The 27,766-nt window shown below is 36.9% G+C and overlaps 1 protein-coding gene and 2 long non-coding RNA genes across 3 annotated transcripts; 2 read left to right on the top strand and 1 right to left on the bottom strand.

Moving 5' to 3' along the window:
• The first annotated feature begins 247 nt into the window (after nucleotides 1–247).
• On the top strand, nucleotides 248–5,749 carry LOC122147345. Its single transcript, XR_006161585.1, has 4 exons — nucleotides 248–308; nucleotides 1,541–1,751; nucleotides 1,875–1,955; nucleotides 5,479–5,749. It is a non-coding gene; the product is annotated as an uncharacterized LOC122147345 (long non-coding RNA).
• A 5,838-nt stretch (nucleotides 5,750–11,587) lies between these two features.
• On the bottom strand, nucleotides 11,588–17,311 carry LOC109100985 (dapper homolog 2-like). The gene is made up of 4 exons (XM_042769425.1): nucleotides 16,935–17,311; nucleotides 14,818–14,950; nucleotides 14,338–14,631; nucleotides 11,588–14,177 (listed from the first exon to the last, which is right to left on the bottom strand). Exons 1-4 carry the CDS (start codon nucleotides 17,190–17,192, stop codon nucleotides 12,343–12,345), a joined length of 2,520 nt encoding a protein of 839 aa, XP_042625359.1. The 5' UTR covers nucleotides 17,193–17,311; the 3' UTR covers nucleotides 11,588–12,342.
• Nucleotides 14,820–19,981, top strand: LOC122147285. The gene is made up of 3 exons (XR_006161553.1): nucleotides 14,820–14,956; nucleotides 17,031–17,173; nucleotides 18,332–19,981. It is a non-coding gene; the product is annotated as an uncharacterized LOC122147285 (long non-coding RNA).
• Nucleotides 19,982–27,766: the final 7,785 nt, after the last annotated feature.

The raw sequence follows: 27,766 nt of genomic DNA, 5'->3' as shown, positions 1-27,766 counted from the left end.
GTGATTAGAAACTTATCTGAACCTATTCCACAGCTGTTCTGCACCTGTTCAGGTTCCTCAATAAATATTTATTATAACTTTTGAGGGATCATTTCACTGTATAGATAGAAACTACAAACAAACATATAACTGCCCTTAAAGACATTTGATACGTCATGCATAGAAAGATTATTATGATGTTTTTATCAGCTGTTTGGACTCTGACGGCACCCATTCACTGCAGAGGATCCATTAGTGAGCAAGTGATGGAATGCTACATTTCTCCAGATCTCTTCAGATGAAGAAACAAAGTCTTAGATGGCCTGAGGGTGAGTAAATTGTCAGCAAATTTTCATTTTTGGGTTGACCTATAAACTTAGGCATGCAATTCATCTCACACTGTTTGTGCTAGACCTGAATGAAACCTCAAATTTTAGCCTGTGTTAAATGGTTAACTTTATAAGTGATCAGACTTACAATTTTTGTGTGGAAGACAGTAAAACATGCACCACCTAGCAGAACGCCTTACTAACTGCTTAGCAACAACCCTGCAATATGTTAACAACCACTGCACCCTAATATTGTGCCTGTGGGTTTTGCACAGGCAAGCACCATCTTATTTAGATCATATAAGAATCTAGTAATTATCGTAATACCACAAAAGTGTCTTCAGAACAACAGAGTTTAGTGAGCTGGATTAATGTGTAGCAGGCAGCAGATGTTGTTCGTAATGCTAATGAAGGCGTATTGTTTGGAGGGGATGAGTGGAGATTTGGAGATGTTTTTAATTTCCCACCCATGCAGCTCTGTCTAAAGTCTTTCACGTGTATCACTGACAACAGAGAACAAAGACGTCTTATCTGCTGCGTAAAGAGTGTGGATTGTCTTTCTTTAACTCTCTCTGTCTCTCATTTTCTCGCCGTCTTTGTTTTGCAACTGCTGCAGCGTGTCGTGCTTTTAACATCCATCAGTCAGCTGTCGCATGCCTCACGTCAACACTCTGCTAATGGCATGTCTTATGGGATTTTATGGCCAGAGCAAAGTATCCAGAAAATGTTATCTCCTCAGGAATTTATGGGACATGGTGAAAAAGTCAAATACAAACTTAGCAATCTGTCTTCAAACACATGCTTTAGAGCAAAATGACAACAAAATGACAGAGAAAAGATGAACAGATAGAGGTGGATACAAACACATGCAATAAACTCATTAAGATTGCTGGTCTCTGAGCTGTTATCATTCCCGTGTTTCCTGATTTTTGAATTTGTGTGTTTTAAGGATATTGTTCAAATCAGTATGTTGCTGTGTTCAGCAAGTGGCATCATTAACAAGTTCACCTTAGCACAATATAATTTGTTTGTCAAGCATAACACATCCAACTGTCATCAGAAATCTACAGGGAAATAATATTTAATTTACTTAGTTAAAGAGTAGTCATGTCACACATGATTGTTAGCAGGATGAGCAGCAGCCATTTCCACCCTGTTATATTCTCCCCATGAATATGCAAAGTTGTGTTGTCTTTCCTCTTTCACTCTTTGATCAGTGGCTCTGTTTTTAGGAGATCAGGTAATGACAGCAGTGGGATCCTGAATGGAGACTGAGAGCCTAAAATCAGGGCATGTACCAACACGCCCCAATTTTGGTAAAGAAGATGCCCAATCATGCTGCACTCCTCCTGTGAGATGCTGAAAAACAATTCTAGAGAGAATCCCGGGACCCAGAGGAGATGATGTTTTCCTCTACAACAAGCACTAAACACAGAACACTAGGTATACACTTAATTGGATATTCCCTAAAGTTTGAGCAATGAGCTTGTTGGTCAAGCTGTTTTGGTTCACTTATTCCAAGGTGATAAATAGAATATGTTCCTTTTTTTCCCTTCGAGTAAACAGAGTAATGATGCTCAGCGGTGTCTGAAGGAGTGGGTGGAGAACTCAAACTCACCTCAAACTGAGATGGCAAACAAATGAATGGTCAGCATCAGTGAGACTGTTTGCTCTGAGAGCTTGTGAGGATGGTATAAGTTTGATTTGAAATTTAGTAGAGATTAAGTTTTGTTGTTGCCTTTTTTAACCTTCAACCAACCTCTTTAACCTTCTAAACTCCATGAAGTCTTTGCAAATAAACAGATGAAAGTATGATACTTAAAATATAACAACGATAATATCATTTTAACCCAAAAGTTTGGGTTCTGTAAGATTTTCTTTTTCTTTCTTTTTTTTATTTATTTATTTTAGAAATGTGTCTCTTGGGTGCCCTAAGTTTGCATAATTTGATCAAATAAATGCAGATTAAATACAGTAATGACTGTACAATTATGAAATATTATTACAATATAAAATAACAGTTTTCTATTTGATAATTTTTAAAAAAAAATCTAATTTATTTCTGTGATGCAAAACTACATTTTCAGCATCATTAGCATCAAAGTTCAAAGGAATCGCATTTATTTGAAATTTAAAATAGAAATCTTTTGATATATATTAAATCACTTTTAATCAATTTAATGCATCCTTACTGAATAAAAGCATTAATTTTTAACAGTAACAGTAAAATGCTGTATATGCATTTAAAATATACATGCCTAAATATCTATGGTTAATAATTGTGGTTCTTAACATGTTTTATTGGTTTTGTTGTAGCCTCATGCGTGTCACATGCATTGTGGTTCATGTTGAATAGCACCATGCTCTATTCCAGTATATTGCACATTTTATGATCTTGTCACTTTGGCATCCCTTACCAGTACATCTGGTGGTATCAGTATAATCAGCATTAATGTATATAATGTGTGGGTGATTCTGAGGCTTATAGGTTATTGTTCCTTATGATCTTCGAATAGCCTGGTTTCTCAGTCTTGGCAGATGATCTAGAATGATAAGATTCCTGGCATTGGCCAGTCAACTCACTGGCATTTGAAACTCACAACAGCTTGTCTAGAATGCATATGAATTGAGATTTGCTCTCTCCTGTTTATTCAATAGAGACAAGCAACAATATACTGAGTGTTAATGGTCCAGTGAAAGGAACAAAAGTAATGGTTTCTGTGCATTTGTAGGGACATGTCTGTACCATCCAACCCCATTCCTACACCTGTGGATCACAGTACCAGCTGGTCACAGCTAACTTAAAGGGGTTATATGATGCGTTTTCAAGTTTTCCTTTCTCTTTGGAGTGTTACAAGGTCTTGGTGCATGAAGAAGATCTGTAAAGTTGCAAAGACTAAAGTCTCAAATCCAAAGAGATATTCTTTATCAAAGTTAAGACTCTGCCACGCCCCCCTAAAACGGCTCATTCAAACACGCCCCTACATATCTACGTCAATATGTGGAAAATTTGCAAAATGCCACCCAAATGTTCATGCAAAGAAAGAAGACGTGGTTTCAGTAACCGTAGTTAGTGTTAGAGCAGCCATGTCAGGGAGATACTGTGTGTTTCTAGGGGAAAGCAAAAGCACTTTATTTGGCCATCCGAAAGTAGATGCATTTAGGAAGCTTTAAGATTACTTACAACAGAACAGCAGCGCATTTTATGGACGACCGATTCGTGAACCTAGGAGAGCAGGTAATTCTGACTTTGCTATGACAATCTGGCGCTTCTGAATCAGCTACTGTAAGTATGTTTTGTTATTAAAGTATTTGCTGTTGACTGTTCAAATGTGGAGTTTTGCGCGTCGTGTCTGTGTGTGTTTGCACAAGAGGGTCACACAGTGGAGTCTTAACCGTCCATGGCTTGTGTACTACAAACACATATGAGCTTCATCACTGTGTCTGTCACTCTGTTCCTCTTTCGAGCTTGAACTGATGGTAAAACTAAGGATATTATTAACTGTCTTTACTTTAAAGATGAAGCTCGCGATTAGGGAAAGGGGATTGTCAGAAGGAGGGACTTTGTAGAAAACGAGGTGTTTGAGAGAGGCGGGGCATAGAGGACCTACAATAATGTACAGTATTTGAAAAATAATGTGTTTTTTGAACATTAAAGCATGTTAACATATTCTGTTACACCAAATACACAAAATAATGATCTTTAAAAAAGCATCATATGACCCCCTTTAACACGTTTTGCTGGTATATTGCTGTAAGCGTATCATTTATAAATGTCAAGAGAAAAGACATTGCTCTGATGAATACTTAAATCTGATTGGCCAATTGCAGCATTCTGCAGCTGAATTTTTTGTTTAATAATGCTAAAGTATATAATTGACCATTGCTCCAAGCAGCCGATTTTCTATCTACACTAAAAAAAAAAAAAAAAAAAAAAAAAAAAAAAAAAAAACGTGGTGTAGTAGGATTTAGTTTGAAACAATTCTGAATCAGAAATTGCTAGTAAATTTCACAAAGAATTACAAAGAAACAGCAAGTACCACATAGAATTAAACATAATATTTTGAAGTAGAAGTATTTTAATGTAAAACCTACTCCAATAATCTTTTGTTCACAACTTACAAAAATCGATTTTACAGTGTGCATCTTTTATCATATCTTCTTCTTACAGTATTATGTGTGTGTGTGTGTGTGTGTGTGTGTGTGTGTGTGTGTGTGTGTATATATAAGTTGTGGGAAGTTGTGGCCTAATGGTTAGAGACCTAATGGTTAGAGAATATATATATAGTGGGATAATGTTGATAACCTCCACCTGCATGTGCAATAAGGGCCCCAAAACAGGTGGAAAGATCTTGTATTGCTTTTATCTAGTCATTTGCTGGCATTTCAAATTTTCATTATTTTGTAGACAAAGACTGTTTTTTAAGGGAGTCAACTTGAAATACATCGTCAAAAAGTAATTCAACCACAGTATTTTCCTAACAGAAGTGTTGTTGACAGGTGACAAGCTCCAGAGTCCATTAGGACTTGAATTTAAGAATCTGTGTCTTTCAAGTGGTCATCCTAGCAGCACTTCCAGTGGTTTTATGGCTTCTGCCCAGGCAAACGCTCTCACACATGCACGAGGAGATACAGGAAGGGATGAGAGAGAGGTGTCTGACTGGGGCAGTTTTCCTCAGGGGAGATGAAAAGACACGTCCTGCTGAGTCTGAGCTCATTGTCTGCTGAAGTGTTATGGATGTAACCAGGAGTGTTGAATCTTCAATAAAAACACTGTCTCTCTTTGTTAAGCATGTCATTTAAGATGCTTTAAAAAAAAATACTGCTTTGAAAAGTTAGCACTCCTGATAGAGCCACGACATAAACCAATTTTTTTTTATCTGTAATTGCAACTTCCTTTGCATGTTCATTAGTGGTGGGAAGTTTCAAAAAGGAAGGAAATCCTGACTGAGGCTTGGGAGGAAATCCTAATTGTTCCTCTTCAATTCCCCAATTGCCCAGTTCCCCATACCCTTAGAGACATGGTAAAAATTCATAAACCGGTGTGGAGCAGAATGAATCGGTTAAACCTCAGCTCTCTGAGGGATATCCTTTTTTTCCTCTGAGGCTTCTGTTATCTTGAGACCTTATGTGGTGTGGAGGACAGGAAAGACCATCTGTTCTTTTGCAGGGTCTTTGATGTGGTCAACACCAGCACATCAACCTCATTTTAACACATCTGTTACCCACAACAGCCATGGAAAAGGCTTTCTGAACTCATCAGGATGTCAAGGCAAGCATCACTGTTATTATTGTACATACTCAGGGTTAGGATTTAAGCATATGTCTAATTGGTGTGTAGCTCGACCCATAGTGTTTGTGCCACATTGACAAACCACTACCAATGAGATTTGTATTGGCACCACTCAATCCTAAAAAAAAAAGTAAATATGTAGTTTCTTCAAGACCCGGTGATAATAAAACTGGAGTTTTGTAGCTGCTAATTAATGTCTATTATAGCTTATTATAATTAATACTGTTCAAAAGCTTTGGGTCAAAGAAGAAAGTCTTTGATCAAACATACAGTAACAACAGTAAAATTGCAAAATATTATTACAATTTAAAATAACTGTTTTCTATTTGAATATATTTTCTTCAGTGAACTTGTTTTAATATGCTAATTTGGTGCTCAAGAAACATTTCTAATTATTATGAATGTAGAAAAAAAGTTATTGATACAATGGTGATATATTTTTTGGTTTGATTATTTATTTGAAATAGAAATATTTTTATAACATTATGCATTTCTTTACCTTCACTTTTGATCAATTAATGCATCCTTGCTAAATACAATTTTTAATTTCTTTATGTACTGACATACTGACCCCAAACTTTTAAATAGCCATAAATATGTATGAAAAAGCTGATTTATTTATTTATTTTATTTTTAGCAGATATACATGAATAGATTTAACATAACAGAGACATTTTGAAGTTTTATATGAGGCACATCATGTCTTGTATCCTCCAGTTTTTATTAGTAAGCTGAATTGGAAAATTGAGTCTATATATCAGAAAAAAATAATGTTTTAAAAACATTTATTATTGGATATGTCACATGAATGGATTCTAAACTAGACAATTCCCAGGGAGTGAGTTGAGATTATGGGTGATCCTGGGAACTAATCTGACCACTACTGAACATTGGCATGAGAATAGAGCTGGTTAGTTAATCAATTTCCTGTTTATCTTATAAGTCTTAAAGGAAGTGCTGAAGAAACATCTGGAGGTTGTTTGGAGCTCCTTCCAGGGCTGTAAGAGGGTTAGGAGCCTCGGATGTCTGCTGTTGATGGGGAGAACACCACCTGTCTGGAGCTGTTGACAACAGAGGAACCAAGTATGTATTCTGACATAATACTCAACTTCCTCTCTCCCAAACGCCGCAATTACAGGCAAGCAAAGAGAAAGACAGCACATGTGTATTCATGCACATAAACATTGCATCTTTACATGCAAAAAGTTGATGGTAGCCATTGACTTCCATAGTATGGAACAAAATACTTTGGCAGTCAGCGGCTATACCGTAAATTTTTTGCTTGCCAGCATTCTTCAAAGTATCGTCTTTTGTGTTCAACAGAAGAAACTAATTCACACTCAGGTTTGGAATAATTTGATGGTGAGTAAATGATAACAGTATTTTCATTTTTAAGTCAACTAAAAAAAACTCAAAAACAACACCCTGTTGGTGAGAGTCACTGTGGATGTGTTTGTGGTCCCTAGGGTTCGCTGTGAACTCTTGAACTGTTCCCTGCATTTGTGGCATAATGCTGATTACCACAGAAAATAATGTTGCCTCATCCCACAGTTTTACAGTAAGGCACTTAAAAAGGATGTGACCACAATAAGCACTGAAATATTCACTGATGCAAGTGTAGACTTGATGTTTAAAGATTACATGTGTTTTGAGAGTAGAAGCATAGAATCAAACTAGAACGAGACTATTTACATGGCTCAAACTTCACAGTTACACTGTAAAATATGATTTTCCAAAGTTGTAAAAAAGACTATACGAGTATGTTTTAAAAGAAAATACTTTTGAAAAATGTATTTCAAAGTAAACCCTACACAAAATTTTTCTCAGTTCATGAGAAGTTCATCCACTTAAAAAAAGTAGCCAAGCTTTAAGTAGGGTGATTTAGTCAACTTCACAGCCCAAAAATAAACATTTATTTTTTTATTTTATTTATGTTTACATCTAATGTGTATTAGAGTATCCTTAATTTTTGCTTTAAAACTTAATATAATTTGGATAATTAATCTATAGGAAACTAGATTGTAGGATAGGAAACTTAACTAGGATCATATGTTTTCAGTAGACTTGTGCCTGAAACTTCATTATAAAAGCCTGACAGAGCAACAAGCTCAAGTATATTTAGTTGCATTTACCATTATTGCTCTTCAATCTCGAACACAGATCTCATAGTTAGATCTTAGATCTCACAGTGTCCTGTTTTGTCAGTGTCTCCCTTACCTCAGCCCCCATTCTCTGGGATACACACATAAACACACTATCAGAGGGAGGGGCGGCCGTACCCTTTGTCCTTCTGGTTACTGTACATATGAATGGATGCAGGCAGGGACAGGAACCCCTCAGCTCATGAATGTGAATAGAGTCCGGACACCGGCCTGACAAGCAGGTCTCAATGGTTATTAGAAGTGTGTGTGTGTGTGTGTCTGTGCATTTATTTGATCATGCTTTTATCCAAAGTGATTTACAGTTGAGGAATACAACAAGCGATTCATCATAAAGAGGCAAAGTTTCAGACGTTGTTCAGATTAGTACAAGACTTAAATCTTAAATCATACCCCTCTTTCTCAAAATACATCTATGTATGAAAAGGTTCAGAAGTGTCTGGATCCTTGTATGAAATTGTTTTCTTGTTAAGCTTTGCTGCAAAACAACAATGACTGAGTTTCATGCTCCGTGCATGCACAAAATTACAGACCGAGTGAATAGAGAGAGACTTGTAGCATTGCTAGAGGAGACATCTGTTGAACAGGGGGACGGTCAGTGAATTGTGACACAGATGACAGTGGGCTGCCGTGTGTTTGGACTGGGGATTACCTCATCACTAAAAGAAAGCAGAGACCCTTGCATCCCCCTCTCCTCTCTGCTTTTCTCCCTCCCACCATTCTGGCTTTAATTATCACCCGTCTGTTGGATGGCCACTGTTCCTTTGTGGTTTCTCTCTCTATCTCTCATCCCCCATTAAAAACCCTGTTTCACTCGTCTGTCACGTTAACATTGTATTAGAGATGTGACATTGACATAGAGCAGTTAGCAGCACACTTTGAAACTAAACACAACACAGTAATATCAGCAAATAATGATGCTAAGTAGTTCAGTGGTACAGTCATATAGAAAACAGATTTGTGCAACATGTTTTGTTTTATGTAAATTTTTGTTATAAATATTAAATTTTATTATAAATATTAAATAATATAATAATAATAAATGATATATTTAAAATTATGTTTTCATATACACACACACACACACACACACACACACATATTTTTATATTTATATATAATTATTATAACATAATATATAATTTATTTAAATGTAAAGTTTAAAATTAAAGTATTTACAATTTTTATTTATTATTTAAAGTATAATTTCAACATGTACTTTAATATAAACATTCTACTTTATGAATATAGAATTAAACCTTTTTTCTTATAAATTATACATAGTAGAGTATTTAAGCTGCTATATAATATAATATAAGCAAAAGTATTAATACATTTGCGGTGTAAACCTTTGTTTAAGAGTTGTACATGTCTGAATCTTCAAGTCTTTTTTTGTCAAATGCATCAGTTTATTTTAACATCAGTATCAAAATATCCTCTTAGGAATCATTTTGCATGTTCAAACCGAATCATTCATGTGGATTAATCTATCAAAGGCTGTCCAGGTCAGTGGAGGCTGGAGTCTCAGCAGGTGTTGACTGTGCATGGAAGACTTGAGCCATAATGAGATCCCTAATAACAGCAGTAACCCTTCAGAGTAATATGCCTCCTGTGGATAACCAGAATTCACAGCTATTCACAGTCTGTCTGTTTCTTCATCTTTTGTCCTGTATATGTCTAACTTCCTTTGGGTTTGTTTGGGAGAAATATATATTGTTTGGGAGATAGATATATATATATCTCTCTCGTGACCCAAGCATCTTCCTGATTTGTATTGATCCTCTCAATAATCTTTTCTCCTCATTTCTCCATCATCATTCTGCACTGTAGACGAGTATGAAATTAGGTTAATACATTAACATCTAGGTGTGCCAATTAGGTTTTGCATAGAATGTTTTTTACTTTTATCTGATAAAAGAACAACATTTAAGGCATTTACATGACCATTTCACATACATTCTCAAGTAATTAAACATAATTGGTGTAAGTACCATGCATATTAATAAACTCTGAAACAAGATTCCAAAGCTGTTTATCATGCTTTTGTGTTGCTTGAATAGGACTGCCTCATAAGATCTTACATGATTAAACAAGCATGTTAAAGGTCAACATCGCAACAGTAAGTCATGGGATAGTAGAGCTGGGTCAGAGAGTATGGTTATTAAGTTAGCATGGCATGATTTATTCAACTTTTCCATAGATAGAAAACTTTTAATACTTAAAAATCAACTTAAAAAAAACAAAACAATATGCTTACTATTGCAACAGTAGCAAACCGTGAATTAGGCTTTGTCACATACAATAGCCTTAAAAAAAACTTTTTGGATGACTGTAGACTATAACATATCTGAGTAATTTAACAACTTGACTTTTGTCAAATGTTTTAATAAATCAAGCTTTCATTTAAATTTAAAATGAGGGGTAAATGCAGCCAATACAACACAATTCATTTAGGCAACTAAAAGTATTGGAAGGCCAAGGCTAAAGGCCGAAATGAGACAGAAAGGTTTGGGAGTGTGTGGTCATGACCTCTTAGTTGAACCTGTTGACTAGCTCCATTGTGAGATCAGTGTGTGAGATGATCTAGCTAGACAGCTGGTGAAGGTGAATGCAAACACAGGGTCAGGCTTGCTGGCCTTGACCCAGCGTCAAAGAAAAACAGTGTGACCTATGCTCTCTCTTTAATCTCGTGATTTGCTTGATTTTTTCAGTCATAGATGCAACTCTGTCTGCCACAATCATGAACACAACACATGACTTTAGGGTCTTATGACACTGTGCATTTAGAGGAAATTAGTGTTTCTCAAAATAAAACTATTTAGAACTAACAATAATATTTTAGTATCAGGTGTTGCATGGTAAGACTTGATCAAAGTTAATCTATTAACAAACATTGTCTATTTTTGTTAGCTGTTCATAAAAAAACACAGCATTACACATTAAGCTGCATTAAGATTATATGGTTAAATAGATGCAAAAATGTCAGAGACAATTTAGTTTGCAAGCGCAACAAAGCAGGCCAAGTGCAATAATTTTGAAAAAATGAAGGAGTAAAAGTAAAAAGAAATTTCAATACAGTGCTCGCCTAACAGGTGCTTTTTGTATAAATTCACTTTCCAGAGCCAGAAATAGACCTAAAATACATGGTCATTTGTGCTGAAGGGGTATGTGTGCATTGCCATGGTGATGAGACCAAGCAGTGCAATAAAATGCAAGTAAAAGTTGATTAAATTCTAGAGTCTGTTAGAGAGTTAAGCTCCTTTCAACCCAGACTAGCAAAGATAAAACATCCCAGGGGCCCAAGGACCATCTGGTCTTCACCTGTGTTGAGTCTATTCAGAACCCTAAACACAACCTCTGTGACACTACAAGAATTTTAATAGAGATTCTAAAACTGAGTAAAAGGAGATTTAGAGATTGTCCAGTCTTTGATGTCTGTCTGACAACTGTTTTTTTCTTCTTTCTTCGTTTAATGCTCATCTTTCATTGCCTGTTGTTTTAACTTTTTTTTTTCTCCTTAAAATCTTTGCAGCCCTCACCTTATTCAGTTAAATCCATATCATTCACATATTAATTGAAAACAGAAGAGCTCCTGTCTTGTGTATATGGATCTGACCTTGCATGGATAGAAAGCCAGATAAAAGCACACTCTGAGGTGGGACAATGGACCGTTGAAATTTCTTCTGGTATGGTAATAATAATTAATTTTACAAAATGTTTCTGTGTTGTATTTATACTATAATTTGAGAATTGACAATATGCATAAGAATGGAAAAGATCTTTAAGTAATATTTATTTTGAGAGAAAAATAAGATGCACAGCTGAAATGAATGTGAAAAAAGACATTTTTATTGAGTTACATCAAGTAGTTTTGTTCCCAAAGCAATTCTCATTGTGCTATTTACACAGCGGTTTTGATTATAGTTAATTTTGTAAAGATATTCAGTGACCTTATTTACAGTATATCGTTTTTATACATATCAACATAGACTGTTGATGTTGTTGTGAAGTCAAATTTTTTTTTTTTTTTTTTTTACAAAATATAACAGAATTGCTCTTCCTTTGTGATAGATGAACAGTGAGTCAATGGTGGGGGGTGAGTCGTGGCCTAATGGTTAGAGAGTTTGACTCCTAACCCTAAGGTTGTGGGTTCGAGTCTCCGGCCAGCAATATCACAACTGAGGTGACATTGAACAATGCACCGAGCCCCCAACTGCTCCCCGGGGGCCGCAGCATAAATGGAGGCCCACTGCTCGGTGTGTGTGTGTGTTCACTGCTGTGTGTGTGCACTTTGGATGGGTTAAATGCAGAGCATGAATTCTGAGTATGGGTCACCATACTTGGCTGTATGTCATGTCACTCAATGTATGAAACTTTTACACATAGTCGTGTCCTGGGTAAAGTTGGGTGGAGATCAGTGATCGGGTTTGGCCATTACAACATGAGGCATTTTTTGGATTTGAAGTCTCCAAATACTCTTATGAGTTTGCTTGGATCACAAGTTTGGGGATCCATGTCAGTCCCAAATTTCAGGTGAGGCTAAAGGTTTACTTGACAGGATCCATCCTAAGCTTTAGTGAAGCTACACCAAAGTCATAACCTTGAGTGAAGCTGGCTGAAAACGGCGAATCTTCTTCTTCAGAGCTCTGGAAGCTTTGATGCGACAGACTGCTGGCTCTGGGCGATGATGTTGCTGAAGAGAAAAGCCCGCTGCCGTGGTCCCCAACGCAGCCTGAGCCCACACTAAACCACCTTCATCTTCCTCTTCTTCCTCCAACAGGTCCTCCTCATCCAGCGAGAGACTACTGTCCGAGTCTGAAGCTGTCTGAGAGCCCTGACTGGACTCGCTGTCTCCAAAACGGTTTGTGGTGTAATCGCTCAACTCTCCATCACTACTTGCTGCAATAGTAGAGTGAAAGAGTGATGCACACTCTGCAGAGTACTCCGAAAACTCAGACTCGCTAAGAGGAGGATAGCGGCTGGAGATTGGCGCTGCTGGATATCTAGATTCCAAGTAACTGAAGTAAGAAGAAGTGGAGAGCGAGTGGGGAAGGGCTCGTGGAGGACAGCCCCAATGACCTGAGCGAGGCCTGGCACTAACACTCCTTACCATGGCCCCCTTTTGAGAGTTTAACATCTCTTTGGATCTCTGGGTGTGGAGAGCTGGGGGCAAACGGATTTCAGAGGAGGAAGGCCATTTCAGAGAACTTTGTTTCTTTATGGCTTGGTCTAGAGGAAGGTGCACAAGTTCAGGGGCTTTATGGGTCTTAGTGGACTTGGAGGTTTGGCTCTGTTGAAGGTGAGAGTTGTTCTGGATGCAGCTCGAGTTGAAAAGTCCATTACAACTGCAATCTGAGCAAGAGTTCATCTGGGACTCTTCTAGATTTGTTAATCTCCCTTTGCATGAGCCGGACTGTTTTAAGTCAGCTCGGGTTTTGGTGCAGAACTCCCGAGACAAGTGTTTATGCTGATGTTTCTTTGCTGAAGGCTTCTCAGAGCTCTTCTTTCTCAGTTTTACAGATTTTGTTTTCTTGTCTGCTTGACGCACTTTCACCCTCTGAGACCCTGCTGGAACAAACTGTGCATGGACAAATTCTGATTGAGGGGTGCTGCTCTTATCACCAAAAGAAGCTCTACTCTCTTCTCTTCTGAAGGTAAAACTTGATCTCCTCTCTATTGGCTTTGGGACCATAGATGACTCCTTGGAAAAATGTCCACTCACTTTGTCTGTGAGTCCATTCTCAGACTCAGTACCGGCCTTGCTTGTGGCATTCTTTATGCAAAGGTAATTCTTTTGGAGATCCATGGAAGGTGCTGGGTGTGTGCCATGGCACAATGTCTGGACCTCATTTGCTTCAGAATTGGGCTCCAGACCAGGTGCATTCCTCTGCTGCTGATTGCTGTTTAGTGCTGAAGATGTTATTCCAGTCTCCAGTGCATTTTCGAAGGGCATTGTAATTTGTTGAAGGGAACCCAGGAGTTGAGGACCATTCAGCTGTCCGTAGGACATTTCCTGGGGTCTGGGTCTTTGCTCCTGTGTACTGCTAACAGTGTCAGTTCTTTTTATTATTTTAATGTTTCTTCTCTGTAGTACCTTGTTGATGTATCCAGCAGACCTGGAATTTGTGGACCTTCCATTTGGGTTTTTGGTTTCCTCTTCAAGACCCACTCCAGAAATTCCATCAAGTGCTACTGGATTTTCCTGATCAGTGGTGCAACTGAAGATGGGGCTTTGTAAGGCCACAGCATGCAGTGGACTGGGGTAACAGTACACTTCTGTCCCATTGCTAGATACCAGGTTACTCTGATATTTGGGGTCTACTGGGGCATTTTGGAGGCCACCACAAGGGGTGGAGCTCTTCACATCAGTGGATTTGAAGGAGCCAAAACCAGGTGCCATCATTCGGTCAAGGTCCCCTGAAAGAAAGACATAAGAAAAATGGCATCAAGATAATGTACTGTACATTTCAGAAGTTAATCTGTTTATGACTATACTGTCTACAAGAATACAGAATGCCCATATATCTCCTAGTTCTTTGTTCAAACTTTACCCAAATAAACACATTTTCATGCTTACCTGTGGAAACAGGTCTTTGTCTTGCTCTTTCTGCTTGAGCCGGTGCCGTTCGTATACAACTGCTACCGAGCTTCACTCCTGATCGTGGTGCATCGGACTGGGCAGTGCTCTCATCAGCAGAACGACGACGGGACACACCGGTCTGCCTGGAACCACTATAGCCATGTGGCGTATATGATGTGGAGAGATGAGGAAGCAGACTGGTTTGAGATGAGGAGGAGAGACTCTCGCTGTAGACGGAGGTGCATGAATTTGACAATGAGCCTGAACCACCATCACTGAGCTCGTAGAACCCTGGAACAGAAATGAGCACTGTTAGATTCAATACAGAGATCATTTTTACAGGTGAAGTGTGTAATTTATAACTGTTACATCCAACACATTAAGGCCATTCAAACAAACAGTTTGCAATTCCATTTGTTTTTGGAAAATGGAACAGAAATTACAATTAGTGATATGTAAATGGGTATGTTTGGTCACCTGAACTGGGTCTGCTGTCACTCTCTAGGTGTTCAGTGGATGCTTTACACACATCAAGTTTCAGGTCATTTATCTGTTGATCTAGCTGCTGGAGATGAGTCTTCAATCCCACATCCTGTTTGCGTAGACGTGTCTGCAGGTACAACACACATTCACAAATTTCAGTCTGCAAATAAATCTCCTTCATATCATGCATTATCATATACAGTTTATGAGGCAGCAGTGTTTAGTACATTTATTAACCACACGTGCAGACTTGTATATAAACTCAGTCAAGCACAACAGAACAGAACTAAGTGCTCTTTGTTAAACTATTCTTCACTCTTATTCCAAACTAACCACAGGAGAATATGGAAAACTGGATGCTTCCAGACATTTAATGGCTGATATGACTCCTGCTGTTATACGACGTAGAAAAGACAGAGAGAGAGGAAGCAAATAAAGAAGGAGAGCTGTTGACTATTAACTAGGCAAGGATAAAGGGTAGCCCAGGGGAAGTGCTGTAAGATTACTAATCTCTCTCCTGGAGAGGAACACAAACTATTGTGTAAACCAAATGTATAGGAACAAGTGGAAATGACATGCCAAATACATAACATCAGTAATGGTTGACTGTAAACCAGCTTTGCAAAGTAAAGAGTCACACCTGTGCCAAACTCTGACAATGCACAAATTTTAATCTGTCTGGTTAAGGTGTTTGTTGCAGCTGGGTGCAGATATTTGAGTAAATATAAAGGCAGACCTGCCAGATGTTTTCTCTGGGTTTCTAGACATCTTGATAAATGAATCCTTTCTTTTTAAAGATTGCACAATGAACAATTTCTAGGCGATGAAATAATTTTGCACAGCTTGAAAAGTGTAATTTACTATGAAAATCTTAATGACATTTTCAGGACATTTTTTTACAGATACATCAAAATTATAAATATTTTGTTTAGTTTTCTGTTAATTTTAGGAAGTGGATTTACAAACAGCATATCAGAATCTCAGTGCACATATACGTCAACATTGTTGGAGCTCTTATTGTAGATGACATCAACTGTGCAATTTCCTTGTGCTTTGGGAAAAAAAAAAAGATGCCATTTCGTGATTTATTTAAATGTTGTAAGAACACTGCTGCCTGTCTCTAATATGTCTAGAGACCAGAGTCACTTTGACCGTCAAGCATTAGAAAGGTTCAACAAAAGTCCAGAAGGTTCAAACGTGCATCGGCTACGGGGTCAAATCTGTGTCGCCGACCGGGCCACAGTTCCTCTGTTGCCATTCTCATTAAATTAGGTTAATCATCAGAAACGGACTGGCCCCCCTCAGAGCCCTTGATTTATGACCACTCACTATATGACCCCCAGCTGAGCCTGTAATTCAGCACAGGATTCAGTCATCAAGGGCACTGCCAAACCATGCACAAAATACACCAATGAATCCTCACTACAGTAAGAGCACATGGGAATGTAGGCTTTATGCAAAGATTCTCATTTGATGCTGGAAAGTCCAGTCAATAATGTAAGAACTGACTGAATCACAGAAAACATCTGGTAGATCTTACCATATCCATTCAAAATGATCACATCAGGATCTGTTCTTTGTTACCACATTTGTAACCAAAATTTAGGTTTGCATGTTTTAAAAGAGTCGTTAATGTATTTTACATGGTTTTTTGCACTAAATGAAAGGACATTTTGTCTTGATGTCATAAGCATTTTTTTTTCTTGGCTGGTGTAAATAGTCATATGACTAGAACTGTTGAATTCAGTTTGCTTCTCTAAGATGATGTCTTTGTCAAAGCTCCATAAAAGTAAGGCAAATAAAAGCTGTAAAAGCATAATACAAATACTATACTTGATACATATAATAATATTTACATGGCTCATCATTGATTATATTAATAATATCAATAAGATACATGTCAATGGTCACAATTGTGAGCCGCAACTAAAAAAACACAGAGCCCAATGATGGACTGATTGATTCACACTGTTTTATTATTTAATGCAAAGTAAATTTACATATGCATATGTAAGCAAAAAAAAAAAAAAAAAAAAAAAAAAAACTTTTCCACTGCATGTCACCAAAATAAATCACATACTTTCATCAAAACTATTATTAAGATGTCTTACCAGCTGTTGTTTGAGTAGAGTAAGTGTTGCCTCCAGTCTCAGTTCCTCTGTGCTCACGGTCTCATGTTTTGATATCTCGGGCTCCTCTCTGTTCAGGGTCAGAGCCCAGTGCACCATGGCCCTCTGTTTGTCCCGGAGGAAATGCAGCTCTTGCAGTCCGGCCAGCGCTGCGTGCAGTCTCTCTCCTGTCCTCCCTCGGTCCATTCCTACAGCAGCTGCGCTCAGCACACCTGATCCAGGTACTTTTCTTCCCAACATTATCAGACGTGCTGCTTTGACATTTCCAGAAAGACGAAGAATTAACGTGCTCCGCTATGTGACCGAGTTCGTCCAATGTGCGTCCCAGTGTGAATCAACGAAGCGCGTGTGTGTATACAGTGTTCGTGTGATGTGCGTACCCAGTGTGAATCCGCCCAGACCGTGGAAAACCCCGCCCATCGCTGGCTGATTGGCGGACATTGACTGGGGCTGGTCAGCAGTGTTGCCAAGTATGCGGTTTTCCCTTCTCAGGCCCACCCGCGGAATGGCGGTTTTCACGCGAAGAAGTATGCGGTTTTCCCGCGGAATACCAAAAACGTGCGTTTTCGTTTATTTTACCCCCCGGGAAGCGATTGTGCTAGTTTGGGGATAGTTTTGAGCAGCAATTGGGAGGTTTTGTTGTGAAAACTTGGCAACCCTGCTGGTCAGATAATTTGCCAATCTTGCTTTGGTAAATGTCAGGGATATGAATATTAATGAGGTGATGTGATCAAACGCTCAAAGCAGTGAATCAAGAAAAAAAAATATTAATATTCACGAGCTGAACCTTTGGTCTGTCTGCAGCAGTATTCGCTTGTGGTCACGAAAAAAAACGTATAAAACATAGGAGTTGTTCATACCAAACATCACTTTAAAACTGTATATTAAACTGTACACCTTCTACATGTGTTAAATACATTTATCAACGTAATAATGAAATCGCTTATTGAACTTCGTTTGTACAATTGCGCCCTCTTGCGTACGATGACTGACTTACTGAAAACCTGTAAACCTTAAAATAACCTTATGATAAACATTGATCATTAAAATAAGTTTAATGGAAACATTTTAACACTAAAATTAAAAAATAAAGTATCCCAAAGTGAAATGCTGTTATAATGGTTTTGGACATACCATGATGTATGTCTTGTTTGTATAATGCCTTTCCAAAAGCTGAAAGTGAAAAAAAAAAAATACAAAAAGCAATAATAATAAAAATAATAATGTAAAAATAAATAAATAAATATATTTTTTAAATGTTGACCATCAATCAGAGTTCATTAGTCTGAGAGTATCTGAAATCCATGTGCATTTTATTTTGTGTGTGTGTGTGTGTGTGTGTGTGTGTGTGTGTGTGTGTGTGTGTGTGATGTACACAGGAAACGTGTGGTGATGAGAACAGGACTTTAGATAGCATCAGGGTTCGAGCCCTCATCGCTGGCAGTGGCACTGCGAGGTAAAGTCAAACTGTGCCACACTGTCTTTCCCCTACAGCTTGGATGAGTTTACCTCTGACAGCCACAGGATGTGGGAGAGGAAGTGAGATGCCAGAGAGATACAAAAATCCATGCAACAAACAGACCTTTTATGTATAAGGCAGAGGAAGCAAAATCTGATCGAGATTAAAAACATTGTTTTATCAATGTCATAAAATGGGCGATGGTCTGATTAGGTTTTCGAGTTAACCATCTAAACAAACGAATCTTACAAATCCTGTCTGGGTCATATTCACCACAAAATCAAAGGATAGAAAGTAATTACATTTTGCATTAGGAAAATTGGTATTTTTAGGTCTTTTATAATGTTTTGCACCCTAATTATCATTATGATTTAGCACAGAGACATTTCTTATTACCATAATTAAAATAAATAAGCAAATAAAAAATAAAAAGATAAGCAATTATGTTTTGTACTACATTTGTACAATAATTTATGCACCTAAATTTCTGTGAATTTTGAAAAGCTATTGTGCCCAGACAGGACTTTTTATTCTGTATACAGTAATAAAATTTTAATTAGAAATATCAATGAATAAATGGGTTTAATTTTATTTACAAAAAAATATACATTTCTCATTTTGTTGACTTATTTGGCAATAATATGGCCCAGGAAGAAATGTCTTTGTGAGATTCATCCATACAGTGATACTGCCGAAGTCAGAAACACAATTTTGTGTAAGACACTGACTCTAATGTACGTGCTATTGTTGTTTACATAAACTTGCCAAAGGGAGACACTGTACTGTGTTATGATGAGGATGTCTGCTGTTGCCAGCAGGTGGCGCTATGACCTAAGCATTAAGTGCAGTATTTGACCCCTGATGTGAATCTCAGGAAAACGATGCAAGTTACACTTTACCCTTAAAAGCAAAATAAATTGTATAAAATATATAAATATTTTGTATAAATATATAGTATAAAATATATTCTTTTTTTTTTTCTTTTTTTTTTTTTTTTTTGGTCTCTTGCCTCTGGATGTTTTACTTTCATTTTACTTCCAAGTTTTAATAGCAACTAAATCTTTTGGTTTATTTGATGGTTTTTATATAACATATTTTTATAATAATTCTCATCACCTTCACAGTGGTGATTTTCATTAGATTTTAAGTCTTTTTAAACTGTTTTACAGTAATGTACAGTGATTTTTGTTTATTCATTTATTTATTGCATTACAGTAATGAGAATGAGATATTTTTGCCTTATGGTAATGCAATATGGTAAGATGGTTAATTATCTTATTTTGATTTTGGGTTAATTATAATTAAATCCATCAAAAAAAAATAAAATAAATAAGTAAATCAAATATAAGATCACTGCCTGAGATTTTGAACTACGGATGATCTGCTAGTTTTCAATAAGGATGTTTACTAAAATACTTTTCTGTAAAAACGTGACATATGTGTGATGTTGGAAAATGTCATCTTGCAGAGTTGTGAGGGTCCAGGGTCTCAGCCGTTTGCTTTCATCAGTGTGAGGCGAAGGTCTTGGACTGTAAACCAGAGATACTGCATGAGCCCGTAAGGGGAAGTGTTGTTTTTATTTTGTTTTGTTTTATATTTTCTGGTGTGTATAGGTGTAGTGTGGATAATAATGCTAACATTGTGATCTCTGGATGTCCCTATGCCCTTATCCTCTTCAAAGCACTTCCTTACAGTGATGTCACAATGGTTTTGATCCCTCAGTGTCCTCCTCTGCCACAATGCATACCAATAAGGTTGTGAGTAAATCGCTACATGCTGATGTAATGTCAAATAAACACACATGCTCTGTTGCAAAACCTAGTGAGCCACTCTGATGTCTACAAAGCACACAGCCTACACTCTTAAAGGAATGATTCACCTAAAAAAGAAATTTGCTTAAAATGTACTAACCCCTCAGGCCATCCTAGATGTAGATGAGTTTGTTTCTTCATCAGAACATATTTGGAGAAATGTGGCATTACATAATTTGCTCACCAAAGGATCCTCTGCAGTGAATGGGTGCCGTCAGGGTGAGAGTCCAAAGCAACATAATGAAAAGAAGACTCACCGGAAACAACAGTTTGAAGTTACAAATGCCTTGGTGATGAATTTGTTTATTTAAAAAACACAGCTTTTCACTTCACTAGATGTTAACTGATGGGCTGGAGTGGTATGGATTACTTGTGGATTATTGTGATGTTTTTATCAACTGTTTGGACTCTCATTCTGACGGCACCCATTCACTACAGAGGATGGACTGGTGAGCAAGTGTTGTGATGCTAAATTTCCCCAAACCTGTTCTGATGAAGAAACAGACTCGTCTACGTCTTAGATGTAAATATTAAGCAAATATTTCATTTTGGGCTTTCTATTCTTTTAAAATTAAAGGTTTCTAAAGGGTTTTTTGCAGTAATGCCATAGAACAACCAAAGAACCTTACAGTGAACAGTTTTTTTTTGTTTTGTTTTGTTTTTTTCTTAGCGTGAAGAATATTTTAATACTCTGAAGAGCCTTTTGAGGAATGGAAAGGTTCCATGAATGTTAAAGGTTCTTTGTGGAACCAAATATGCCAATAAAGAACATTTATTTTTAAGCATGCAGGTTTAAGCATTTTATCAGGAGGGAAAACAAATGACACAAGAAGGATTTTGCTCATTGCATGTTCTTTTACCAAACAGATCTTGATAACAGCTCCGTTTGATCTCTACTCCTTAATGCAGAGCTTTTATCTTCAATATGTTTCTCAATTTTTCCATGTCATTTTTTTGTTTATCTATCTCTCATTCTCTCTCCTCCGCCTTCACGAATGCAGCCATCCAAATAAGACACAAAGGCCTCAAAACACAACCATAGCGACAGACAGAGATGCAGCACACAGCTTTTAAAGGATCGGAAACTCTGAGAGGGAAGAAGAAAGAAGCGTTCGGTGATAAGGTGTACCTGTATTTGTAAGGCAATAAAGGAGAGGTCACAAACAACAGGAAGTGCAGCAGGGGGAGTGAGAGGTAAACAGGAATCTGTTGTCATATGTGGAACTGAGACAGTGATGAATACAAGAAAACAAACACATCTTTATGTAGGCGTTCACAGAGCTCACGGCCTTCAAGCCACCAGCATCTGATATCATGCACAAGGTATTTTACTGTGTGTGTGTGTGTGTGTGTGTGTGTGTGTGTGTGTGTGTGTGTGTTTTGGATAGAGTTTTATTTGTGTGTATAGTGTGGATTGTCTTTCTGAAAATATGCACTTGCTGCAACCTAGAGCAAAACTTTATTACTATTTGGATTAGATACTTGTTGACATGCAGTGAAAGTATAACGCTATAAAATGAATGGGTAGCAACTCAGAGCATTTGGTCTTGGAAGAATGTAATGAGAAATGTTTGATGCATACTGAGAACTCTGGTTTCTTGGTAAATCTGAGCACAGTTTGAGACATTGCTGAGATTATGGACTGAAAATATGTGAGTTTACAGGGTGCTCTGTAAATGGAGAAAAAATCTGAGAAGCAAGAGACTCCATTCATTTCCATTCAATCTCTAGAAGAAATATCTAGGAAAAAACATTATTAAGATCTTATTTATGATTCTTCTTTCCTATGGGAATTCTTATTCTAGTTATTTGTTGTGCATGAAAGAAAGAAAGAAAGAAAGAAAGAAAGAAAGAAAGAAAGAAAGAAAGAAAGAAAGAAAGAAAAAAGTATTTGTATAAATATGCACACAGTTGGTGTGTGTGTGTGTGTGTGTGTGTGTGTGTGTGTGGTGTGTGTGTGTGTGTGTGTGTGTGTGTGTGTGTGTGTGTGTGTGTGTGTGTGTGTGTGTGTGTGTGTGTGTGTATGGTCTCCTGTCATGAGGGGTTTCCCATGCTGGTTGTCTGATTGAGTCTCGGAGCTTCATTCACTAACAAAACCACAGATATGGGATTTCAGACATCAAAGAACATTTTCTCTTTACCTAAAAACATCTCTGAATCCCTTCAGCACCTCTGAGAGACTCTCACAAACACTTTCCCACAGAAAGAATGTCATTTTACACACTATAGCACTAAATTCACCTTACTTTCAGTGTACTTGTAAATATTTATGAAGTAATTGTCTGAATATTTTTGCACTAGAACCAAACTATAACACCAAGTATCATTTCTTTTAAAGAAATATAACACAATCACACTTTTTTCAAGCAAAAAAATAAAATAAAATAAAAAAATAAAAATCACAAACAGTTTATGCAATAAATGATAAAACAAAATGACACATTTAGATTTTTTTTAGATTTTTCAAAATTAACAATTAATTTTTAAATTAACACTTTTGTTTTTATTCAGCAAGGATGCATAAAATTGATCAAACACTTTTACATTTGAACTTACTATTCATCAAAGTATTCTGAAAAATGTCACAGTTTCCACAAAATAGTAAGCAGCACAAATATTTTCAACATGGATAATAATAAAAATCTTAGTATATCCACTACATTTTTTAAAAATTGCTTTATATTTTGTTATCTGAACTCAATTCGTTTTTTAATGTGGTTTAAAGTTAACATAAATGTGCATTCCCTGTTTTATAGTAAATCATTCATTGTGCATATTATTACAATTTTATAATTGTATTATTTTTATTTATTATTAATGTTTTTTATTTATTTATTATTATTTTATTGTTTCAGTTGCAACCAATTTAACCTCCTTAATCGAATGCATTTATGAGTGAAACAAGATATTCAGCAAGAAAATAAAATGTGGGCCAGGATTTGATTTTATCCATCAGGAATCAATAGGATTGTGACAAGTGGGCATCACAATCCAGAATGGAAGCAGGTGGTTGTTGGAAAAGTAAAAGGGTGGAGGGGTTGAAAAGTCAAAGGATTTTGTGATGTCTGCTGAAAAATGAAATTCATTTCAGATGCAGTGCAAGTTTTCAAGCACATTTTAATAAGAATACAAATACATGCATTTTTGTTTTGGAATAAGATGCATTAATATTCCAAAAAGTCCATTATGACTTCCTTTTGCATTTTAAGTATCCAAATACTGGCTTTTAATATTACACAGGGCAAACCCTTACAGGCCATAATGTAAGACATGTGTGTGAAGGTGTGGCCACCCACACAAAGACAAATTCTCCCAGTTTGAAGAGATGAGAAGTATTGATTTACTCCGAAGTCATGTTACTGTCACGTTGAGACCATTTGTCTGATTTTATTAGTGCTGTAAGTGTCATGCAGTGAAAAGGAAGGCATCCTGTAAAACCATCTATCTGTAAACCTGTCCATCCATTCCTGTGGTGAGGCCTGGCATTACCCACAATCCTCTTTGTTCTAAACCACATCTGAGCAAGTACAAAGCCAAGCATCTCTGATATGTCAATGAGATGTCTACACAAGCCATTGGCATCAACACAATGTTCAGTGCAGATTGTTAATGTGTAAGAGTGGAGAAGCATGTCCAAACATGTTTCTCAGAGAGTCACCACTAATACGTTATTTCCCCTGTGTTTATCTTTTAAGAGGGTCTGTGAGGCTTTTATTCTATTATATACTGTATACAGTATCAAGATTGTTAGAGTAGATGTTTAGACTGTGACTGATGAGTGCTGTGCTCTATTAAAGCTTAAAGGGATAGTTCCCCCAAAAATGAAAAGTCTGTCATCATTTACTCACCCTCATGTTTTTTCAAACCCACATGACTTTCTTATTTCAGTGGAAGACAAAGGGAGATTTCAGCAGAACATCAGGTCTTTTCCATATGAATGCATACAGTGACCAGAGGCAATCAAGCTACAAAAAGCAAAAATTGCACTGTTAAAGCATCATAACAGTCCTCTAGACATATGATAAATTTCAGGCTGAGTAAAACTATTGATTTCTTATTTTTAAAAAATAAAAAATCAGTAATAATCATATTCACCCCAAACCTTGAGTGGTATAGTGTACATCCAGTATATCTAATATATATTACAAATGTATGCAGTTTGCACAAGCTGTGATGCTCATATTTTTTTATTTATTATTTATAGGTTTACTCATCTCCTCAATCTCCTTTATTTCATGGGACTCTCATACAACTCATGAGAGGACAGAAGGAAAGATTGAACTCTGTGAAGGGTTTTACTTGAAAGACTGCATTTAGCTCTGGGAGATTATGTTTTAAGGGTAAGTATAAAAATGTCAAGGTCCATTCAAGAGTGAGTTATCCAGACCAACCTCCAGTGGCCTATATTCAGACACAGACTCTCTGCTAAAAGAGAATCACTCTTTCTCCAGGAGCGGAGAGAGCTTGATTGCTTTAAGAGTGTGTAAAGTGTTGGTCCAAGTCGAATTCCACACGTTGCCATCGTAAAACAGTCACCAAATTAATGTTAAACCATTTTTAATGATGAAGTGACCACACTGCTTGGGAAAGTTTGACTTGCAGCCATCACCAAAAACTGAGACAGGAGAGGTGCACTGATAGACCTGATTTAAAGCAACTCTGACGAAAAGGCCCCTATATACTATAGTTTATACTGCATCAGAGAATGCTGTAAATCCAAGGGAGTAGAATTTAGTAGGGACGGTAGGTACTGTACATGTCCAATATCCAGCGACTTCTAAATTGTCCCTAGCAAAACTTTTGATCAAACAATTAAATATATGTGTATGTAACCATTGCTGTTGTAATTTCGTCTGCATCTGAAATAGGTAAAGTAAATACTCTAGAAAACCATGCGCTTTCAACGACGCACATTTAATACATGTGGAGTCAGAACAGATAAGGGAGCAGAAGCACAATTCAGTTGAATGATAAAGTTTACCCTGTTTAACTTTACATTGTTATGCTGTTTTGTATTCATCTGCTTCTCACACACACACAGATGTTATTTTTATCTAGTCATTTTTGCTTATTAGTATGGTTGAAATGGATCATTGAAGGTCAGCAGCAAAGACACTGGTTAATAAAATGGGATTAAATATATAAAGGATTTTTGTGTTAACATTTAATTATTGCAGGTTTGTATAATATTCTGAGTTTGCTTTTCAAAGTTTTTATTAATTTTGGGGAATACTGAAACTGTTTTTGTGCAAGTGAGATGCAATGCATGTTCACATTTAGTCTAGAACTACAGTAACTATCATGTTTACACAGCGCCTGTACTTACTCTCAAATTCTCTCAACATGGGACCAGGAGAGCTGTCAGTCAATAAATGGGAAAACAAAGTAACTTGCGTTACTTATTTAAAAAAGTAACTTCTATATATTTTTTTTGTAAATTAAAAAGTGTGTTACTTTAATGGTTACTTGAAAAAATTAATCTTATTATGTAACTCGCATTACTTGTAGTGCATTACCCACAACATAGCTGATTGACTAAAAAATGCAGCTTGGATATACTATCTCCTTTTGTGTTTCATGGAAGAAAGAAAGGCACGCAGCTTTAAAACAACATGAGGGTGAATATATGACAGAATATTTATGATCACATCAGCAAATTTCATATTTCATGGATGTGAAATAGTCATGGCTCTTTTATTTCTGAAGCTGTCTCTAGTCTGCTCCAGGCCTCACCAGGTGTGTTTGTGTGTGTGTGTGTGTGTGTGTGTGTGTGTGTGTGTGTGTGTGTGTGTGTGTGTGTGTGTGTGTGTGTGTGTGTGTGTGTGTGTGTGTGTGTTCATTTCTTGCTGAAGGACCTGGGTTTTCCTAGCCGGAGGCTCGAGCACCTGCACACGGTGATCACCGATGGCTCCAGGACGAGAGGTTTGATTGACAGCAGCCCCGGCTGGAGTGTTATTCATCAAGAGGATGTAACATGCACTGATGGACGTCCTCATACAGCTGTCTGTTAATCATCACAAGAGTAAAAAAAAATAAAAAATAACAACAAAAAAAAAAATTAAAGGTAATAGTGACTCTATTTCTCGGAGTTAACTTTATTTGTGATTGTGCATTTTTTATTGTATTGTATTGTATTTATTAATATTTTATCCATTACAGAAAAACCACATGACCTTCACATGTGCAGTCATGAGTGAAATGTGGTTTTGGAACATTTTCATGGTGTAAATGTGTAAATTTATGTTTTCTGTTTTAATTTTTTATAAAAATTTTATTGTAATTTTAATTATATATACATTTTTTATATATATTATTTCAATTTACTGCATTATATATTTTTTATTACCATTTTGGTTCATAGTATTCAAACTTATTTATTTCAGTTAGTTGTCAAAGCAACATTTCTGTTGAAATTTACTTTGAGGTGGAAAGTCGTGGCCTAATGGTTAAAGAGTTTGACTCCTAACCCTAAGGTTGTGGGTTTGAGTCTCACGCTGGCAACACCACGACTGAGGTGCCCTTGAGCAAGGCACCGAACCCCCAACTGCTCCCTGGGCACCGCAGCATAAAATGGCTGCCCACTGCTCCGGGTGTGTGTTCCTGGTGTGTGTGTGTGTGTGTGTGTGTGTGTGTGTGTGTTCACTGCTGTGTGTGTACACTTTGGATGGGTTAAATGCAGAGCACGAATTCTGAGTATGGGTCACAATACTTGGCTGTATGTCACATCACTTCAAATAGGCTTACATAGGTATGTGTGAAGGTATGTCCTTAAACATACAGTGACGCATGTAAAAAATAACTTGTAAGGACATTTGAAATATTCTTTGCTAATTTCAAATTGACCAAAACTGGTTGGCATGATTGTTATAGTTATAAATATCGTTATCTTAATATGAACACTATTGCATCCATGAGAGCTTTATAGAGCTAAAGTCTGTGTGGATCACAAACGCACTAGTCTGACAGCACAACTCTTGAACAGAGGATTAAGAAAGCAAACACAACCTGCAGACACCCGTCCCGCCTGCTGCACACTCTCCTACTGACTCATGTGCTTCACAGAACAAGAGCAGAACTCCTCTAAAGTCCGCTTCCAGGCAAAGATTAAGCCTGTTCCTGGAATAAAGTCCTCCGTCAATAGAGATCCTATTTAAAATTCTAGTTCATTAATATTTTGACTTGGACTTGGGAAGAAATGTGGGTATGAAATTTCTAACTCCTAAATTCATGCCAGATTTAGACTAGATTTTTTAAATTTAGGCATCTGCTAGAGCCTGAAAAGCTGCATTGAAACAGTAGTTCACCCAAAAATGCAATTTACCTCAACTAACTTGGAAACTTTAGAAAATACTGTACATGTCATACAGACTTTATATATATCTATGTTTATATTTTATTTGTGGTCACTATGAATTGTTGCATAGAGATGTATAAATAATGTTGTTTTACTTTTTAACATTGAAACGTAAATGTTAAACTGATTCAAATGCAATAACACTGAAATGTTCTCTGCTGTTTACACTAAAATAAAGGAAAAATTGTGT

The sequence above is a fragment of the Cyprinus carpio genome, chromosome A13 (assembly GCF_018340385.1).
Source record: "Cyprinus carpio isolate SPL01 chromosome A13, ASM1834038v1, whole genome shotgun sequence".
Lineage (NCBI taxonomy): Eukaryota > Metazoa > Chordata > Actinopteri > Cypriniformes > Cyprinidae > Cyprinus > Cyprinus carpio.
This window is presented reverse-complemented; position numbering and strand designations above follow the sequence as displayed.

Excerpts from the sequence above, each read along its gene's own strand:
- LOC109100985 (XM_042769425.1), bottom strand. The coding sequence starts at position 17,192 with ATGTTGGGAAGAAAAGTACCTGGATCAGGTGTGCTGAGCGCAGCTGCT. Across the intron at positions 14,951-16,934 it reads CTCTACTCAAACAACAGCTG|ACACGTCTACGCAAACAGGA; the intron begins GTAAGACATCTT and ends TTGTACCTGCAG. Across the intron at positions 14,178-14,337 it reads ACAAAGACCTGTTTCCACAG|GGGACCTTGACCGAATGATG; the intron begins GTAAGCATGAAA and ends TCTTTCTTTCAG.